We start from the raw sequence: 22714 nt of genomic DNA, 5'->3' as shown, positions 1-22714 counted from the left end.
GATTTTCATGGTTTCCTGCTGTTTAATTTGGGTCTCCAATTTGTTTATGACGTCGTTTGATTTGGGGGCATCTTTCTCCAATTGGAAATTTTTGTCTTTTAAACTGTTAATTTCCTTTTGAGCTATTTCCCACTTTTCTTGCCAAATCTCTTCCATCTTTCTCATGATCTCAGATTTGTACTCTTCAAGAGCTTGTCACCAATTTTCATTTTGGGGAGAATGTTTGGATGTGTTTACTTGTTTGTCCTCCTCTGCTGCCTGCTTTATTGTCAGGATTTTTTCTTTGTAAAAGTTGTTGTGTGTTAATGCTTTCCTCTTGTTCTTTCTCCTCATTAGTTCTTGGGCATTGCTTGCCATTATTATGGTGGTTTTTCCTTCTGAATCAGAAGTGTGGGTGAGGTGGCAGGCTCTCTGTGTTTAGAGTTGTGGAGCAGTTTTTCCTGAGGCTGCTTTATGAGCCACAGCACAGTGCTGCCCCTCTCAGCTATATCCTCTAGCCCAAGGTCTGTGCTCCTTAGACTCCTGGGGTCTCTAGCTATTCTCAGGGTCAAGCCTCTTGGTGGTCCCAGGCAGCTGCCAGGATCCCAGATATTGCCCCACACTTCCTCCTCTGCCCGAGGCTCCTTTATGAATCTCAGCCTGTGTGCTGTCTGTCACTGCATGGCTCTAGATCCATGTCCAAGGTCCAAGCTCAAGTTCCACACTCAAAGCTCATGTTCTTTAGCCTCTTGCGGTCTTAAGTCTTGTTGCTCTCAGGAGCAAACCCTTGGTGGTCCCAGTTAGCTGCCAAGAACTTAATGAATGTCCCACACTTGCTCTAATTCTTGTGTGCTGGCACTGGCACTGTAGGTAGTGTTGGGGGAGGGTTGATCAGCTCACATTTTATTGGGAATTATTTCAACCTTTTATAGCGTGGAAATGCCCAAATCCCACAAACCTTCAATGCTACTCCCTATTGTGGGGTCCCTTCATTCATCTGGATTTGGTTTTTGTGTCCTTTTGGTGTATCATATATGGGTCAGTTAGGAGAGATAAGCTCCATGCTTCTACTCTGCAACCATCTTAACCTGAAAATCTCCTATTGTCCTGTTTTAAAAGTGTATTTTTTTCTATCCAACATAAAAAAGCTCCCTAGGGAACTTACACACTAGCAGGGGAAGACAACACATAATAGGATGCTGAAGATGTGGGAAGAAAACACAAAAGTACCAGGCAGAGTATGGTAGAGAAAATGTATAGTGTAATATAGAGAAAAGTAAAATATGACTGATTCTCCTGGCAACTTTCCTTAAATGAAGGTTCTGGGATGAGTCATTCAAATTAGAGGAATAAACAAGGGGTGAGTGGAGGGAAAATATATTTCTAATGTGTGAATTGTGAATTCCAGGGCTGGAGTGAGACTTCAGGATGATGAGGTAATGCATGGGGCATCTAATGACTTTGTGCTTCAACTTACTCTAGAATTTATCTAGTAAGTAAAAGATGAATTATAATATGAATTTGTTGAGGGAATTCCCTCCCTGGAAATTTCCTATGCTAACAAAGCTATAGCTCCTTCATGTATTCATGAATATTTGAAAAGGCAGTTAGATATCCAGATGGAGATGTTCTGAAGACAGTTGGAATTATGTGTCTAAAACTCAGAAGAAATGTCATGGCTAGATATTCAGCTTTGGGAAACATAAGCACAAGGGCTAGTTTTTGAAGCAATAGGAACGAAAGAGATTGCAAAAGTAGAAAGTGTAGAGAGAGAAAAGAATAAGCCTAAGCATAACCCCTTGAGAAATTTCCCAAAAGAAGGATTCAAAATGAGGAGCTAAGGAGGGACACTGAGAAATTAGAGTCAGGAGAAGAAATATCCAATAGCAAATTTTCAATAGGAGACACTGCTCAAGTGTTAAAAGCTGAAGATGGCCTAAGGAGAGGGAGGACTTTAGAGTTTCTGTAAAAAACAAAAGCTGAAGACCATTTGCAAAAAGCTGGTGACAAAGGAAGCAAAAGTATATTATAGAAAAATTGTTCAGGAAGCTAAATGATGGAGAAGAGAAAGATGGAATGGAAACTGATAAGATACAAGGAGCCTTTTTAAAAATTATTTGGAGACCTTAATAGAGAGGGAGAAATAGAAATGATAGCTGATTAAAGAGATAGAGAGGCGAGGGAGAGATAGAGAGGGCAGTGATAGCTTATAAAGAAATAATAAGGTAGATAATTGGGAATGTATCAGAGAGAGAGAGAGACAGATGAGAAAAAATAATAAATAAAAATAGAGATGATAAAGAGACAAATATGTGTAGATAACTATATTTCAACAGAATTGGGTTTTTAATTGCTACTTATTTTATTTTATTCATTTAATATATTATTATAGGAAGAAGTCCATATCCTAAGGAGTCAAAGCTACTTATCATGATCACCCAAGCAATAAGTGATAGATATAGAATGTACCCCTGGGTCCTCAGATTTCAAATCCAACATTTTCCCTCTACTGTTTTTCTTCAGAAACTATTCCCAACATGTGTACCTATGTGATGATACTTCCCCTCTGCATTAAAACAAAATTTGAATTTGTATCATGAAATTTCACCACAAATATTTTCAACCTGTCCTAGGAAAATGTAACAAATGAAGACAAGAAAAAAGAGCCCCAAGTCTCTATCCTTTTGTGGAGAGTTTATTAAGTGAATCTGAAGGAGGGTGGGGAAAAGTAATAAACCTTGAAGGGCATGAAATAGACTAGGATAGATGATGAATGTAAGCCTGTGAGAGCATCCCTTCTGTGGTAAGGTGGGGAAATTGCCTATAATCAATCCTCATTTTCTTTTGCTCTGCCCTATTGCTCAGTCCAAATAATTCAGGTACCTTCTGCTCCAGGAAACCTCAGGGGCATGAAAGACATTATAGTTACCAACCACTACCTCAGAGCAACAACTAAGTAAATCTTGGGAGAATAAATCCTAGGCTTCCATTAACCATTAATGGAAATCTTCACTATCTGATGGAGGTCATCATCATCATCATCATCGATATACAAATAAACATCTAACTATCCATTTTTTCCTGGCCCAGAGAAGATTTTTGCTTAGTGGCCTAACCTAATAGCATACTATGGGAGTACTGAATGAGAGCCAAAAGACCTAAACTCTAGGCTTGAGTGCCACTATGTGTCCTTTGAGGGTAAAAAGAAAGCCTTCCTTTTCCTGTACTCAGTATCCTCATTTATGTATAACTAAAGCTTAACTGGACTCTGCATTAAGTTAATCAATTAAATCAAAGAATAAACCAGGTATAAACAAGAAAAAAAAAGGAAAAAATTGAATTCCAAACTCTCTCCCTCTTTCTCACCATCCTTCTTTCATTCCTTTCCACTTCAACCTGTTCCCCAGATGATAAACAATCTGATATAGATTTTAAATATATAAACATGTAAAATAATTTTCCATATCAGTCATTTTGTGGAAGAGAGCTCAAATAAAATAAAAGAAGGTGAAATGTAGTATGCCTCAATCTGCACTCAGACTCCATCAGTTCTTTCTCTGTGAAGACAAATGTCATTTTTCATAGTGAGAATCTGGGATTGTCTTGGATCACTCCATTGCTAAGAATAACTAGGTCATTCACAGTCACTCATCAAAAAATATTACTGTTACTCTTTACAACTTCTAGTTCTGCACACTTTGAATCAGTTCATATAAGTCCTTCTAGCTTTTTCTGAAATCTTCCTGCTTATAGTATAGAAACTTCCTGTTTCTTATAGTAAAATCAGTGCTTTTAAGGTAATATGTTCAAAGGCAATTTACTTACAGAGTGTATATATATATCTTACTTTTGAGGATTAGTATTTAAATGTGGTAATATACCTAATCATCAAAATGTCTTTTCATTATTTTATAACCTATATGTAATTTAATTCAACAAAGAGTTACATATATAATGTACATAGGTGTATATATATGTGTACAAATATATATGTGTGTGTACAAATATATATATATATATATATATATACATATGTATATATATATGCACAGGTCCTAGTGATCAAGAAAGATTGAAAATTATAGTGGACCTGAAAGGGTTTTTAGTTCACCACTACCACCTAAACCTTACATTGAAATGATAGGTGGCACAGTAAACAGAAAAATAGACTTGCTATCAGGAGGACCTGAGTTAGAAATTCTGCCTCAGACACATTCTTGTGGGTGACCCTGCAAGTCACTTAACCTCTGACTCAGTTTTCTCATCAGTGAAATGAGGATAATAATAGCACTTATCTTAATGTATTTTGTGGGGAATCAATGAGATGATACATATGTACATTTATATACTTGGTTACATATATATATATATATATATAATGCTTTGCAGACTTTAAAGTACTCTCTCTCTCTACATATATATCTGTATATATGTATATATGTGCTGTTGCTACTCCCACTACTACTACTACCACTTCTCCTTACTACCACTACTACTATCACTACTACTATCACTACTACTACTTACTACTTATTATTACTACTGCTGCTGCTGCTGCTTACTTAGTACTTCTACTATAATTTTACAAATAAGGAAATTTAGGTTGTGACATAATAATAATAATAGGTAGAATTTATATAGAACCTTATGACTTACAAAATACTTTACAAATATTATTTAATTTATACTCACAAGCACCCGAGGTGCTATTATTATATCTGTTTTACAGATGAGGAAACAATCAGATAAAGGCTGAAATGACTCATTCAATGTGACACAAACTAAAAAGTGTCTGAGAAAGGGTTTAAACTTGGGCCTCCCTGATGCCAGCCCTCTCTATCCACTGTGCAACCTAATAGTCTGTGGGATGCGACATGACCAAGTTAGCAAAGTTAAGTTGCAAATTCAGACTTCAAATTCACGTTCTCTGACTCCAAATCCAGGATTTTACCTTATCCAAGACCTAAGATGTTTAGCCTTCTCATTTTATAGGTAAGACTACTTAGAGTCAAAAGATGGAATGAATAATCAATAGTAAATGATCAGAGGAAAATTTGAATGAAGACTCTCTAACTCCAAAATCACTCCTTTTCCAATAAGCTGTACTGCCTTGCTATCAGAAAAATGACTAATTTTTATTAGTTCTAAAACCACTAAATATCAGTTTGACCTCAAATGTGCCCTTTTGCCACTCTGGGCCACAGTTTCCCTATCTTTAAAGTGTAGGTACTTTCTTTGATGGTCAAAATGGTATATTTGGAGTCAGAGACTGAGAGGAATGACCAACTCAAAAGAATCCTGGACTTGGCATTAATGTGGCAAAGGCCCCCTCAGCCACTGTTACTTCCTCCAAGCAAGTACAAGTACAACTGGGAGCATACAGACTTCCTTTTATTAACTTGAGTCAGTCCCCTTCATTTGCCACTAGCTGGTTCCTGGAGAGTTATGATCTAGTCATAGCTGATCAGAATACAATTTGCAACCCCAATCATTCATATTAAAAAAAAGTAACTTCACGTGTAGGCTTCTTAAAGGCGGCTAACCTATCATGTGTTCCTTGTCATATCCTGCTGACATGGATGCAGGGGAAAGGAACTTAAGCTAGAAACAGGAAACTTAATTCAATTTTACTTTCTTCTTACTCCATTATATGGGCTTATGAGAGGAGTCCACCATCTTGTCAGGACCAGTTCTTCACAGATGACAAAAGATTGTAACTCAGCTTTACATTTTTCTGTCTATGACTTTGAGCAAGACACTTACCCTTTCTTAGAATTTATATTCCTTATCTGAAAAATAATTCAGGTTGAACTAAATAGCCTCTCGAGACATTTCTAAATCTCAATCTATGACCCTATGATAAGCCTATAAGTGATTACCATTTATTTTTTTAAATTATTCTTTTATATTGTATCTTCCTTGCAGTGAGATTATCTTCTAATCAAAGGGTATTGTCAAAACCATTCTAAGCAGCACACAATCCATAGTTATTTAATTCGTTTGTTATCGAATAAACAAACAAGCAAACAAAGCCATCTCTGCCTGCTTTAGCTTCTTTTCTCATTCCCTTCCTACATTCTAGCTAAATCTAGCTTATTCTTATATTCTTATATCTTTGAAAATTATGACAGGCATTACATGGATTGAAATCCACTGGTAAATAAAATTGGAAAGGGAAATTTTGGTTTCCCCAAAAGGCAATTTGTGTTTTTCTGTTCATATATGGCATTAGTTATCTTTGAACCATTTGTCCACAGAAGTATATGCCTCATCTCACCCCACAATTCACTCTAGCACTTCATAATCCTAAAACATGGTCCTTGTCCAGTATTTCAATTAGGTCACTAAATTTGGTATAGGGGACTTCTCTGAAGGTGGAGGAAATGGCAAGTCATTCCTGTATCTTTACTAAGAAAACCCCAAATAAGGTCACAGAGAGTCAGATATGACTAAAAACTACACAAAAACACTTGTCTGAGAGACTCAGAAGCTTAGCCGTTGAAAAAAGAACCAATATGAGAGGAAATATAGAACACTATATTTAAGGACAACATGTCAATAAGTAAAAAGATAATTTCTTCTAGAAGTGCCATTTCAAATGCTCTTTCTTTTGTTTCTCATAATTTCTGTGTCTTTAACCAAGTCACTGGATTCTTTGGATCTCAGTTTACTCAACTTTCAAATCAGCAATATGGACTAACTATCTCTAAGGTCTCTAAGGTCCCTTTCAATTCTAAAGCTATGATCCTATAAGTATTAGGAGGTGTGAAGATATTAGTAGAGTTTTAGAATGATACCCTACATGCTTAGTAAATATACAAGGATATAACAGGCACATCTATGAATGTAAGTGAAATACAACCTGCTCTCCACTAAATATCCTCATTTTAACTAAATATGACTATTTAACATGAGAAAAAATTTCCCCAAATTGGATCCATCCAAAGGTAATATAGGCTGCCTTATGAAATCTTTTTGCTTAATTAATGAGGCACCAATGTGCCACTAAGATTCCCTAATGCTATCTTGTCTCTGGAAGGGCAAGAATCAGAATTTCTTGTACCCCCCACAGAAGCAGTGTCATTGCCTAGGGTAAAGGTATCTAGGAGTTGGAGATGGAAGATCATGAGGACAGCTTCCAGAGCTCAAACATAAAAGAAGAAAAAGAAATTATAGAAGTAAAACATCAAGATAAAAAGAAAAGATACAATTCTAGGAGCATCATGTCACATTTCCCTGGGATAATGGGTTCCTCTTTTTGCTCATTCTGATTCTATAGGATTGAATTAAGAGAGGCAAGATGATTACAAAGGAAAGAAAAAAGACTCTAAAATTAGAAAAATTAAGCTCAAATTCCTTTCAGCTATTTATTACCTGTATGATCTTGGACAGATGCAGCTAAGTGGCACAGGGAAGCGAGTGCCAGACAAGGAGTCAGGAAGACCCATCTTCCTGAGTTCAAATGTGACCTCAGACAACTACTAGATGGCTTACCTTATGCAAGTCACTTAACCCTGTTTATCTCAGTTTCCTCATCTGTAAAGTGAGTTGGAGAAGGAAATGGCAAAAGACCTTAGTATCTTTGCCAAGGAAACCCCAAATGGGGTCACAAAGAATAATATATGACTGAAAAAAAATAACTGAATTACATATGACCTTGGACACATCTCCTTAACTTCTATCCTCAATTTCTTTTTCTAAAAAATAAGGGAATTGTGTTAGATGAATTTTAAAGGTCTTTCTAGCTCTAATGCTCTGATCCAAAAATAATTTCCTTATAAATTACCCAGACTTCAACCATTAATCCTTTTTCCAAGTACCCTGAAACATTCTTTTGGTACTTTGTATATGTTACCTTGTTTAATGGTTATGTATCTTTCAAAGTATAAGGTTATTAATCCCAGCTCTGCCACCAAACTTCTATCTAACATTGCCTAATTCAAGTTCCTTCCCTGAATCTCAGGTTCTGCATCTGGAAAATGGGATAGATCTCTAAAATCCTTTCAAATTTAACAGGTTTTTTTGGTAAAGATATTTTATTTTACCAATTACATGTAATAACAATTTTCCACATAAGTATTCTAAAAATATATGATCTGTATTGTCTCTCTTCCTTTCTTCCCCCCTCTCAGGGATAGTAAAAATTTCATCTGGGTTATAAATGTATTATTATGCAAAACATATTTCCCTATTTTTCATTATGGTAACAGAATACTCATATAAAACCAAAACCCCAAAATAAAAACAGAAATAAACTAGAGTAGAAAATTATATGCTTCAATTTATATTTCAACTCTAATAATTCTTTCTCTGGAGGTGGAAAACATTCTTTGTCATAAATCCCTCAGAATTGTCCTGGATCATTGCATTGCTAAGAACAGTTACATCTTTCACAATTGATCATTTGCTGTAACTGTGTACAATGTTCTCCTGGTTCTTCTTATTTCACTCTGCATCAGTTCGTGTAGATTTTCTGCTCTTTCTGAAATCATCTTGTTCCATCATTTCCTATAACAAAATAGTATTCTATCACCATAATATAGCATAATTTGTTCAGCCATTCCCCAATTGATAGGCATCTCCCCAGTTTCCAGTTCTTTGCCATCACAAAGAAAAAGCTGCTTCAAATATTTTTGTACAAATAGGTCCCCCCTCTTTTTAAAAATCTTTTTGGGATGTAGACATAGTAGTGTTATTACTGGACCAAAAGGTAAACATTGTTTTATAGTCCTTTGAGCATAGTTCCAAATTGCCCTCTAGAATGGTTGGATCAGCTCACAACTCCACCAACAATGCATTAGTGTCCAATTTTTCCACATCCCCTCTATCATTACAACTTTCTTTTACTATCATATTAGCCAATCTGATAGGTGTGAGGTGGTGCCTCAGAGTTATTTTAATTTGCATTTCTCTAATCAAGAGTGATTTAGAACATTTTTTCATATGATTATTGATAGCTTTGATTTCTTCATCTGGAAATTGCTTGTTCATATCCTTTGACCATCTGTTAATTGGGAAATGGCTTGTATTCTTATAAATTTGGCTTAGTGCTCTATATATTTGAGAAATGAGATTTTTATCAGAGAAATTCATTATAAAAATTTTCCCAGTTTTCCATTCTAATCTTCGATACATTAGTTTTGTTTGTATAAAGCGTTTTAATTTAATACTGTCAAAATTATTTATTTAATATTTTGTATTTTTCTCTATATCTTATTTGGTCATAAATCCTTTTCTTCTCTATAGATCTGACAGGCAAACTCTTCTATGTTCCCCTAATTTTACTTATAGTATCACCCTTTATATCTAAAGCATATATCCATTTTTCACTTCTCTTGGTATATGATGTGAAATGTTCATTGGTCTATACCTAGTTTCTGCCATACTGTTATCAAGTTTTCCCTGCAGTTTTTATCAAATACTGAGTTCTTATCCCAAAAGTTGGGATCTTTATGTTTATCAAACATTAGGTTTCTGAGATAATTTACCCATAATCCATTCCATTGATCTATTATTCTATTTCTTAGTTAGTACCAGACTATTCTGATAATTACTGCTTTAGAGTACAGTTTCAGATCTAGTACTGCTAGGCCACCATATTTCAATTTTTTCCATTAATTCCTTTTATATTCTTGATCTTCTATTCTTCCAAATAAATTTTATTATTTTTTCTAGTCCTATAAAATTGTTTTTGGTACTTTGATTAGCATGGCATTGTTAATTAATTTTGGTAGAATTGTCATTTTTATTATATTAACCCAGTCTACCCATAAGCAATTATTATTTTTCCCATTTGTTTAGATCTGATTTTATTTGTATAAAGTGTTTTGTAATTATGTTCATATAATATCAAATAGATTCCCAGGTATTTTATATTGTCTAGAGTTATTTTAAATGGATTTTCACTTTCTATCTTTTGCTCCTGGACTTTCTTGATAATATATAGAAATGCTGATGATACACATGGATTTATTTTGTATCCTTCAAGTTTGCTAAAGTTATTAATTATTTCAACTGTTTTTAGTTAATTCCCTAGTATTATCTAAGTATATCATCATATCATCCACAAAGAGGGATAGTTTAATTTCCTTTAGTTTATCTCTTTCAACTTCTTTTTTCTTCTTTTATTACTAATGCTAGCATTTGTAGTATAATATTAAATATTAAATATTTTTATTATATTAAATAATAGTGATGATAATAGACATCCTTTCTTTGTCCGTGATCTTATTGAAAGGACTTTAACCTACCCCCATTGCAGATGGTTTTAGATAGCTATTAGTTATCATTTTAAGGAAAGTCACATTATTTATTCCCATGCTTTCTAGGATTTTTAATAGCAATGGGTGTTGTATTTTGTCAAAGGCATTTTCTCCATCTATTGAGATAATCATATGATTTCTATTAGTTTGATTATTGATATGGTCAATCATGCTGACAGTTTTCCTTGCATTCTTGTTACAAATCTGAACTGGTCATAGAAATGATCTTTGTGATATATTGTACTAGTAATCTCTTTGCTAGTATTTTATTTATGATTTTTGCATTGATTTCCATTAGACAATTGGTTTTTAATTTTCTTTCTGTTTATAGTTTTCCTGACTTAGATATCAACATTATTTGTGTCACAAAAAGAATTCTTTGCTTATTTTGCCAAATAGTTTATATAGTATGGGGACTAATTGTTCTTTAAATGTTTGATAGAATTCACTTGTGAATCCATTTGGCCCTGGTGATTTTTTCTTAAAGAGTTATTTGATGATTTGTTCAATTATTTTTTCTGAAGTGGGATTATTTAAGTATACTATTTCCTCTTTTGTTAATCTGAGAAATCTATATTTTTGTAAATATCCATCCATTTAACCTAGATTTTCAGATTTATCATCATATAATTGGGTAAAATAGCTCCTAATAATTGCTTTAATTTTCTCTTCATTAGTGGTGAATTCAGACTTTTGATTTATCATACTGATGATTTGATTTTCTTTCCTTTTTAAATCAAATCAACCAATGCTCTATTTTATTTGAGCATTATTTGAGTTTTTCCCCATAAAACCAACTCCTAGTTATTTTTAGTTCAATAGTTCTCCTATCTTCAATTTTATTAATTTCTCCTTTGACTTTTAGAATTACTAATTTAGCCTTTAATTGGGGATTTTAAATTTATTCTTTTTCTAGTGTTTTTTAGTTGCATGCTCAATTCACTGAGCTATTTTTCTCCATTTTATTGATATAAACATTTCCCCTAAGTACTGCTTTGGCTGTGTTTCATGAAGTTTGATATGTTATCTCCTCATTGTCATTCTCTTTAATAAACTTATTGTTTTCATAATTTCTCTTTGATCCACTCCTTTTTTAGAATTAGATTACTTAGTTTCCAATTAATTATATTGTCTTTCCATGAATCCTTATTTCTTATAATTTTTATTGCATTGTAATCTGAATAGGGTTCATCTTTTCTCTCTGCTTTTCTATATTTGGCTGTGATGGTTTTTTGCCCTAGTATACTGTCAATTTTGTGTATGTATATATTTCTTTTTATCCCCATTCAATTTTTACCAAAGATCTATTAAATCTAAGTTTTCTAAAATTTCACATACTTCCTTTACTTTTTCTTGTTTATTTTTTATTTAAATTTATCAGGTTCTTCAAGGGGAAGGTTGAGGTCCGCCACTAGTTAATTTACTATTTCCTCCCTAAGCTCATTTAATTACCCCTTTAAAAATTTGAAGGCTATACCATTTGGTGAATATATTTACTATTGTACCTTTTACCAAGATGTAATTTTGTTCATCTCTTTTCTTTAGATCTATTTTTTTTAGTTTTATCTGAGATCATGATTGCCACTCCTGCTTAATTTACTTCAGTTGAAGCCCAATATATTCTGCTCCATCTCCTTACCTTTACTCAGTGTATATATCTCTATCTTAAGTGTGTTCCTAGGATTCTGGTTTTTAATCCACTCTGCTATCCACTTTCTTTTTATGGGTGAATTCATCCCATTTACATTCACAGTTATGGTTACCATCTGTGTATTTCCCTCCATCTTATTTTCCCCTTTTCATCCTGATCTTTTTTTTCTCTCTCCTTTCACTTTGTCCCTCTTTACAAATGTTTTTCTTTTAATCAACCTCCAAGTACTCTCTCCTCAGTACCCTGCCCACCCCACTTCTTAGTCCCCTCCTACTGTTCTATAGGGTAAGATAGGATTCTATACCCCAATGGATATGGTTGTTATTTCCTTTCTTAGTCAATTCCAATGAGAGTATGGTTTAAGCATTGCCTATTAGCAATCTCATCCTCCCTGCCACTGTTATTTTTCATACCTCTTTAGGCAATACAATTTACTCCATTTTACCTCTCTCTTCCCTTTTCTCTCAGTGCAATTCATTTTTTCACCACTTGATTCTTTTGCATATTATGTCAAACTAACCAGCTGCCTCCTATATCCTCTGTTTATGTATACTGCTTCTAACTGATGTGATAATAATAAAAAGTTTGACTTACAAATATTATCTTTCCATGTAGAAATATAAACAATGTGACCTTATTGAATCCCTTCAATTATCTCTTTTTTATTTACCTTTTCATGCTTCTTTTGACTCTTGTATTTGAACATCAAAATTTTCTGTTTAGGTCTGGTCTTTTTATCAGGAATGCTTAAGAATTTTCCATTTCATTAAATTACCATTTTTTCTCATGAAAGAAAATACTCAGTTTTTCTGGGTAAGTGATTCTTGATTTTAAACCTAGTTCCTTTTCCTTCCAGAATATCATTTTCTAAACTTTCTGATCTTTTAGTGTAGAAGCTGCTAAATTCTGTCAATCATGACAGTGGCTCCATGATATTTTAATTGTTTCTTTCTGGGTGCTTAGAGTATTTCTCCTTGTCCTGGGAGTTCCTGAATTTGGCTATCATATTCCTGAGAGCTGTCATTTTGGGATTTATTTCAGGAGGTGATAAGTAGATTCTTTCAGTTTCTATTTTACCCTCTTATTCAAGGATACAAGGGCAGTTTTTTAAAAATAATTTCTTGTAATATGATGTCTAGTCATTTTCTTTTTAATCATGTCTTTCAAACAGTCCAATAATTTTTATATTGTCTCTCTTGGATCTATTTTTCAGGTCAGTTGTTTTTTCAATGGGATATTTCACAATTTCTTCTATTTTTCCATTTTTTTATTTTGTTTTTTTTTTTTCTTGATGTCATGTGAAGTCATTAGCTTCTATTTGCCCAATTCTAATTTTTAAGGACTTATTTCCTACTGGCAGATTTTGAATATTATTTTCCATTTGGACAATTCTATTTATTAAGCTAATATTTTCTTCTTGCACTACTTTAATTTCTCTTTCCCATTTTTCTTTTACCTCTTTTATTTGATTTTTAATTCCTTTTTTGAGCTTTTCCAGAGCCCATTTTTCTTTGAAGTTTTGCATGTGTCTGCTTTGATCTCATTGTCCTCTTCTGCATCTGTGCCTTGCTCTTCTTTGTCACCATAAAAAAATTTTAGGGTTAGGTTGTTGTTGTTGTTGCTTAATATTTGCTCATTTCTTCAATTTTATTTTTCACTTACTTTTATCTCAAAGGTAGACTCTGTTCTGATGGTAGAGGATACATTCTCTTAAACTTCAGTTTTTTTTCTTCTTGCTATCCTCAGCTCTATTTCTGATTTTTTGCAAGTTTCATTTATTTTAAGTTGGTATTTTGGCCTATGGGCTGAGAGCTCTGAAAGCCATCTCCCACTGTTGAATCAATCTCCTTTAGGGACTTCTGATAGATTGCAGGGTTTAGAGCACTGTGCCTCACCTGAAGCCTGGGCAGGGGCTCTGGGCCTCATTCCCAGCTTACACAGGCCAGGTATACTGTAGACTTCCTTGTCCTGAGGCTTATGACCACACTACAAGCATAGGCAGGACTCTGAGTCTCCTCTTATGCTAGCACCAGCCAGGAAAGGATTGTCTAGAACTGAGGTTGTTCTGGACTTTGGGTTTTCACTGCTGGCTTGATGAGAAGCTCAGAACTTCACTCTGGCCTACACCAGCCCTGTGCACTATAGACTTTCCTGTGATTCAACTCTGGGCCTCATTACAGACTTAGATAGAGACTCTAGGCCTCCCCTTAGGTTTGAACAGGTACAGTGCCAGAGACTGCCTTGAACTAGGGTGTGGGGCCTTACTGCAGGCTTCTACTAGGGCCTGGAACTAAAAAGGTCACATGGGGTGCTCCATTGTTTTCACTGGTAAGGTCTTGAGATCTTGTTGTTAGCTTGTGCCCAGGTTCAGAACCTGGAGCAGTAGTTGGGAATTGGCTGGCTTTTACTCCTTAATGTGTTGCTTTGCTTCTGGTTCCTTTCTCACCCCCATGAAATAGTCCTTCTCTGCCTACCTTTCAAGTTGTTTTCTGCAAGAGAGTTACTTCACTCCATCTCCTTGTTGGTGCTTTCACTTCACTGTTTTGAGGTTCTATTTTAAGGTTGATTTGAGAGGATTCTCAAAGTGGTTCCAGCTTTCCATGCCACTACTCTGCAATCTTGACTGCCCCCCAAATTTAACAATTCCATGGTCTATCTGTCCAACTAGATTGAAAATCCCTTGAAAGGCAGAACTAAGTTATATATTTCTTTGTTTGTCCCATATGTATTCACTAATTAATCAATCAACAAACATTTATTAAATAGTACTATGTGACCTACTAAGCACAAAGTACTGTTAATAATGATCATTATAACATTCCTGCATTATGAATAGAAGAGAGATGAAAAGAAAAATATGGTCACATCACAGAAATATGGTTAAACCCCATTTACCTATAACCGTCACTGAACAAGTCTTCCCAAATACATGAGTTTTTGTTTTGCTTTTTTCCCCCAGAAATCTTAATGTTTTGCCAATTTATAAACTCTTTTTATCTTTACAATTTAGTTGGAAATGTTTTGAAAATGAAATTTTCAACTCACTTTAAATATAGCATAGTGAATGTAGTGGAACCTTTTCTTTATTACTCACAAGACTATTATAGTTATGCCCTCAGGGCTATCAAGTTGGATAGGCCTTTTTGCCCTTACATTAAATAGCCCCAAGGCTACAAGGCTACTCTGCTATTTGAATATTTTTCTCTGCTTATTACAATTCTTGTCCTTTCTATTTTTCTGTCAGGCTGACACCTGGCACTTATCCCTAGTGTCAGGATAACTGCCTCTACCAGCTCCTCTCTCATAGGTTAATTTGCCCTGTGATTCAGAAACCTAATACCTAAATAATATTAGAACTCTATGTTAAGTAAGAGTAAATAGTCTCTCTCAGATGCTAATGGTTCTGAGAGATTCACAGAATAATATCATATTTTTTTAAAACTCTTAATAATTTCTCTTGGAAGGAGATGGGGAAGGATAATGAAATGATTCTTACATCACACAAAATATAACTTAGCATGTATTCTGGTACCTGTGGTTGAAGGTTTTTTCTCAGTGTTCAGGAGTATATGTATTTATAGGTATTTTGGATATTTGTTATAATGAATGAAATTCCCTAAAAAATTGTGTGTCTCCTATTTTATCTACCTTAAATATGCATTAAGAAAACTAGTGTGACATAGTGGATAAAGAACTGACCTCAGAAGCAGGATGACCCAAATTCAAGTTTACCCTCTGACACATACTGGCTGTGTGATCTTGGACAAGTCACTTACTTTCTCAGTGCTCTAGGCAACTCTAAGTTTATAAAGGAGGAGGTCTGAATTAGGGACTTTTCTCACCTGCATATTGCCTTGTTGTTCAGTAATTTTAATAATATCTGACTCTTTGGGGCAACACTTGGAGTTTTCTTAGCAAAGAGTGGTTTGCCATAGCTTTCTCCAGTTCATTTTACAGATTAAGAAACTAAGGCACAAAGAATTAAGTCATTTGACCAGAGTCATATAGCTAATAAGTGTCTGAGGCCAGATTTGAACTCAGGGAGATGAACCTTCCTGATTCCAGACTCTGTGTTCTATCCATTGCACCACCTAGCTGCCTCCATTTCCTATGTCACAGAAATCACAGATCTAGTACCTATCCTGACCCCTGACTTGTGGAAAGCCATTAAAGTCTTTAATCTAAATGATAACATCTTCCTTCCAAAAATGTCCAAGAAAATGAGAACTAGATCAGTGCTCCTCTTTTGTTCCTTCTCACTCTCAGTCTCTCTTTCCACAGGTTGTGATCTGATCCCAGTGCAGTATCTGAGATGGGGTGACCCAGAGCCAATTGCAGCTGTGGTGTTTTCCTGCCTGGGGCTGCTGGCAACCCTATTTGTCACAGCAATCTTCATCATGTACCGAGACACTCCAGTTGTCAAATCCTCCAGTCGGGAACTCTGCTATATTATTTTGGCTGGCATCTGCTTGGGTTACTTGTGTACTTTCTGTCTCATTGCAAAGCCTAAGCAGATTTATTGCTACCTGCAGAGAATAGGCATTGGCCTCTCTCCAGCCATGAGCTACTCTGCACTGGTCACCAAAACCAATCGCATCGCCAGAATTCTGGCTGGCAGCAAGAAGAAGATCTGTACCAAGAAGCCAAGGTTTATGAGTGCCTGTGCCCAGCTGGTCATTGCATTCATCTTAATTTGCATCCAGCTTGGCATAATTGTTGCCCTTTTCATAATGGAGCCACCTGACATAATGCATGACTACCCAAGTATCCGGGAAGTCTACTTGATCTGTAACACCACCAACCTGGGTGTCGTAACTCCCCTTGGCTATAATGGATTATTAATTTTAAGCTGTACCTTTTATGCATTCAAGACCAGAAATGTTCCAGCTAATTTCAATGAAGCCAAGTACATTGCTTTCACAATGTACACCACTTGCATCATATGGCTGGCCTTTGTGCCCATCTATTTTGGAAGCAACTACAAAATCATCACCATGTGTTTCTCAGTCAGTCTCAGTGCCACAGTGGCACTGGGCTGCATGTTTGTCCCGAAGGTCTACATCATTCTGGCCAAGCCAGAGAGAAATGTGAGAAGCGCCTTCACGACATCTACAGTGGTGCGGATGCATGTCGGAGATGGAAAGTCATCCTCAGCTGCCAGCCGGTCAAGCAGCCTAGTCAACCTGTGGAAAAGGAGGGGTTCATCTGGAGAAACCTTAAGGTAAACAAAGGAAGACCTAGGGTCAACCTAGCTAGGTCATTCCTGTTTCCATCTTGAGCTTTTTAAAAGATGGATAAAACCAAGAAAATGGTGCCAGTAGAATAGACCTGCTGTTTTCCTACTAAGTCATTTGTGGTTGGATGTTACCAGCATTGGACTGAAATCAATCAATTTCAAGATCAAGATTGAAAACAAGGAGGTCAGGATGTGGAGTAAATTGGATGAGCAAATAGAAAATGAGATCAGAAAGATAGAACACAGTCCACTTGCTAAGCCAAGGACAAAGGACTAGAAGGCAGTCAAAGTCAGAACTGTATGGGGAGGAAGGGAAATTATATTGGCTCATAAGCTGGGATAGAATATGGAAGAAATGAGAAAAATCATGAATGAGAGAGAAAGGGGGTGGGACAGGCTAAGGGTCTTAAGTAATGTCTTCTCTTATACCTGACCCTAGCATCCAGATTCACACCTAGATCTCTAGATCACTTTCTTCAGTCATCAAACCAAGACCTTGACCAAGATACCAATATTTGGGAGAATATCCTTGAATAATTGGATAGGGCATGATTAGAGTTAGCTTGAGTGTACAATCTACCAAACTACCCAGGAAGCTCATCCTTCATTCTGACCAAAGGCTATAAACAATGGAATTAAGCATAATTCACTTGGTCAGGTATCCAAATTCCAAACCCAAATGGTATTCTCCTGTAGATATTAATGCCTACTAATTCTTGAATAGCTTTGAACACTGAAAGTTACTTGAATTATCTTAACCACTTAGGTGAAAAATTCAGGACAAACAGTCTCCAGAAGGTTGGATGTTGAAGGAGTAGTAGTCTTTGTAGTAGAACATATCTAGTCTTGCCATACTTATCTGGATATGTTGTTCTTACAAAGAAGGTAAATGAACTTGGAAGAAAAATTCTGAGTAATCATGCTTAGAAAACAGATATTTTCAATGTTACTTTCTCTGCATGAAAATTCCTGCCTTCCTCTATAGTCTAATGGTTTCCATCAAAGATAACATTGATGTATAACATCATAGAGATTAAATAAAATGAGATATAGGGGTCTTTGTACTTAGATATGACAATGACGAAGGACTTTACAGAATGTAGAGTTTCCCATGCTGCATATCAGTCTCAGCCTATTTATGTTGCTTCTCTTTATCCTTGTCTCTGTTACTCCTGGCCTCTTCTCTCATTTTCCATGTCTCTTTCCATCTATCACAGATTTCTAACATTTTTGTGTGATAGATCCCTTTGGCAGTCTGGTGAAGCCTATGGACACCTCAAAATAATGTTTTTTAAAAGCACAAAATAGGGGACAACTAGGTGGCTCAAGCCAAGCCTAAAGAAGGGAAGTCCTGGGTTCAAATCTGACCTCAGACATTTCCTAGCTTGTTGACCCTCGGCAAGTCACTTAATCCTCATTGTCTAGCTCTTATCGCCCTTCTGCCTTGGAACCAATACACAATATTGATTCTTAAATGAAAGGTAAGGATTAAAAATAAATAAATAAAAATAAAAGTATAAAATAAAATGCATGGGAATTTTATTTAAAAAGGTAATTGTACTAAAATATATGTAAATATATACACACAAACATACATAGTTATATATACATATAACCTGGGATCTGTAAAAACACACACATACACATATAAACATATGTGTATACACTGTGATCTATGAATATATAATGAATATATGTATATATGTGTATATATATATTTATGTGCGTGTCTGTGTGTTTATGTATGTGTGTGAGAATTCAAAGATCACAGGTTAAGGGCTTCTATATTCTAAATCATATACTTTTCAACTACATTGGAAGCTCCATGAAGGCAGAGGATTTGTCTACCTCTTCTTTGCCTAAATTCTTATCAAGAACCATGAAAAATCCAACACAAAATAGATGTTCCCCATAAATCTTGTTGATTGAACGACTTACCTCTACTGGTCTTCCCAGGTCCATTGTCACTATTCTAAAGTTTAACACTATCCTTGATGCTTGCACACCAACCCTTCCTTTTTAGTTTCTGGGGTTACAAGAATTCAGCATTTTTGTAGATGATGCCCCCCTGTGTTTTCAGGAGGGTGGTTAATGAACCCAGCTAGGAAACTAGATGTATAACCATTTAAAGCATTTGGAAAGCTAGTGACCAAATTGTTTTGGTTCACCTATCTTCAAATATATATCATTGCCCCCTAGTGGTGCTGATGATTTTTGAAGGATTCCATCTTCCAAAGGATATTAATGGGAGCATTCCCTTTCCTACAATGATTCTAAAGCTGTGTCCTGAGAAGGGATGATGGTTGTAATGAAATTGAGGTTGAGGCTATAACAAGCAGAATTATAGCTTTGAATCCCATCTCTGATACGCCATTTGTGATAGTATTATCTATTTAGAAGGAACTAGGTAAGCCATACTGCTTCTTGGATGCTGCCTCCCCATCAATAAAATGAAGACAATAATAATATTCCTGCTAAGTTGCTTTCAGTGCCCTCTTCTTCACTCCAGTAACTAAGATTATGAGTGAGTTGAGGTTCTGAATTCAAGTAGGTAATTTTCCATCATGTGTTTCCCAAATCGATTAAATAAAATCAATCAGAAAAATATGGACTAAATATCTCTATCATACATATATAGGTGATAGATAGACGGTAGGTAGGTAGATAAGTAAGTAGGTTAGTAGGTAGGTAGAATTGTACTACTACTTCATAGGGTTATTGTGAGAAAAATGCTCTGTAAACTTTAAAGTGCTATAGAAGTGTGAATTTGTATTTTTTACAGAATTAAGTTCAATGATTCTCTCCACTATTCTCTCCACATTTAAAAAATGATTAGTAATCCCTTCTAAAAGCCACTTCACTATTTTCATCTAATTCACCTCTTCAGATAAGGGTAGGGAAAATCACTGGTGATACTGGGAAAAAAATGTTACTTTCAGGACATGCCCCATTATTAGTCAATGTCATTTTATTCAACATGCTTGTAATTATTAAGTGCTTACTTAGTATATGCTACTACTTAGTACAGTGTCTGGCACTTAATAAATACTTGCCCGGCACTATTATTTCACATATTTTTCTTGCAATGTCATGCAGTTCTGGATGACTGGATCAGTGCATTTGGTTACAGGAATTTTATTTCAATGAACACTTTCCAAATCATGCTGCTTTACCAGGGTAGGTAGAGGAGGACCTGAGAAATGTGCACATATCTTGAACTGGACAAGGACTAGCATTTTTTCTAGAAACTCAGGTTCTAAGGTTATCTGCCATTCTAATAGCATATTCTGCTATGTTGGTATGCACAGTGCAGTTTTCTCATCTCACTAAGAGATAGAAGTTCCCCTGCCTCTCTACCCAGTAAATAAGTGGATCTCATAGGTACACCTTTCATTAAGGTATTTGTGGTGCAAAAATATCCAAAATTTTCAACATATATATTTATTAAGAAATTTAATATAATTTTCCCTAACCATCATAATTTTAGCTCCCATCAAAGCAATACTTAAAAGTTACAAAGGAATTTCATAGATATGGCTTGATCCTTTCAAGAACCTAGTCAGCTAGACAGGGCAGGATATTCTATCCTAATTTACAAGAGATGAAACTTAATCTTTGACAAGTGAGATGATGTCTAACATCTGTACATTTTTTATCATCATTAGAATATAATTATGTTCAAGAATGTTAGTGCCTTAAACAATATATGGGTCACATAGAATGTATATAATACAATCAAGTACTCTATACTTCTAATATGAAGTCCAGTGATCTTTCCTCCATGCCATGTAATAAGCAAATTGCATGCCAATATATACATGGTCAAATTTTTGAGATTCATGTGGGTAGAAAGAAATCAGGTATTATAAATGAAAACTGAGCTAAGCAGTTATTGATGGAAGAAATAGACGAAGAAAAAAGAAAGTAGGAATAAGAGTAAGTATAGATCATAATAGACTTAAAGATGAAAGGTTAACTAATCTAACCCACTCATGCTAAAGTGAAGGAAATAAGCTGAGAGAGGTTAAATGATTTATTCAGTCACATGAGTTGCATGAGAAACAATATTTGAACCCAGATAACATGACTCCAACCACTGCTTTCTTTCTACTGTAGTTCAATCTACTCTAGCCTGAGTCTGAGAGGAAGATAATACAAGTGTTAGCATCTTCATTTTATAAAAAGATGGAACTGAAACAAGTTGAGTGATTCACCCATGGTTACACAGCCTTATTAGGTCAAAAGTAAGATTCAATGTCAGCTCTTCCTTACTCTAAATTCAACACTGTTTCCACTAGATAAAAGATCACTTCATACACTTGTGCTACCATGCAGCCAGCATGTATTGCAGATTGGAAGATAACTAAAAGGGAGCCTAGCTCGTGGATAGCTGTGAAAAATATATCTTCTTCATGCCCTCTTCATATTTGGCAGACTAGTGGTGAAAATATCCAAATAAAATGCTAATATCTGGAAAATGATTCTCCTCTTTACCCAAAATGGGCCCAAAGAATCTTATTTCCCCTTCTATGTTTTAGAGATAATATTCTCTCTTCTCTCTCTCTCTCTCTCCCTCTCTCCACCCTCAAAAGGAGAGAATGGAAATGGAACATCAGAGCAAATTGGTTTAGAGTCAAACCATTTCAGTGTCGTCTGGAATGCCATGTAGACCTACCCTAGATCAGATGGAAGAAAACCCTCCAAGTCAGTCATACGATTCACTTAAATAGCAAAGAGAGGTTTTATTTAAAAGGAATGAGTCACTATAGAGTTTTTAAAGAAACATGCTATTTATGCCACCTATGTTTGGAGGTCCCTATGATTAACATCTTGGCTCTTGACACTAATTTATAGCAGAAGGCAGTGCTGCCTCAATTCATTGTCAAACTGAGAATGCCAGAGCTCCATTTATTGCTGTCCCATCAGCTACAAATTGACAACCNGAAAGGAGGGAGGGAAGGAAGGAGGAAGGGAAGGAAGGAAAGAAGGAAGAAATTTCTTATAATTTCATTCTTCTTTATAAGATTTTATGGATATATTCATATACCATTCAAGTGAAATCCTCAATATCCATCTCTCTCCAATTGGACATAAATAAATTTTCTGATTAAGATATTTTAAAGTCTCTTTTGATCTCCTTGTAACAATTCATTTACATTAGTTTAATTTCTGCATTAAATTATTCTAGCTGATACAGATGTCATTTCTGTTGTCCATTTCTCATTTGGGATTTTTAATAGTTTGTTTAAGTAATCTATAGTTAAATTTTAGTAACTTAAGTCACATGTTTTTCTAATTACTATTCTTACTTCTTTATTATAATGTATTGAATGTAGTTCTGATAAATTAATAATCTGTTGTACATAGATAGCTAACTGAGAGAAAACTCTACTAATGTATTTTCCTGTCAAATTTTATCATTTTAATTTTTTGTGAAGTTCTTTAGTGCTCACTATGTTTCCTCTGTGAATTATAGTTTTTAAGCTTGAACTCTAATATATCACAACTCCTCAAATTATCATAAAGTAAGTAAAAATGTCCCCAAAAGTTCAAAAATATGAAAAACTCCAGATTTGATTAATTATA

General features: G+C 35.1%; 1 protein-coding gene across 1 annotated transcript in view; it reads left to right on the top strand.

Annotated features, from left to right (window-relative positions):
• GRM5 (glutamate metabotropic receptor 5) overlaps positions 1–22714 on the top strand; it is a 620904-nt gene that overhangs the window by 513966 nt on the left and 84224 nt on the right. The window contains exon 8 of the mRNA XM_044668936.1: positions 16174–17113. Coding sequence (XP_044524871.1) covers positions 16174–17113 — 940 coding nt within the window. The remainder of the gene's footprint in view (positions 1–16173; positions 17114–22714) is intronic.

This window comes from Gracilinanus agilis, chromosome 3, assembly GCF_016433145.1.
Source record: "Gracilinanus agilis isolate LMUSP501 chromosome 3, AgileGrace, whole genome shotgun sequence".
In the NCBI taxonomy this organism is placed as follows: domain Eukaryota; kingdom Metazoa; phylum Chordata; class Mammalia; order Didelphimorphia; family Didelphidae; genus Gracilinanus; species Gracilinanus agilis.
Note: the sequence above shows the minus strand (reverse complement) of the source record. Positions and strands in the feature narration are given on the sequence as shown.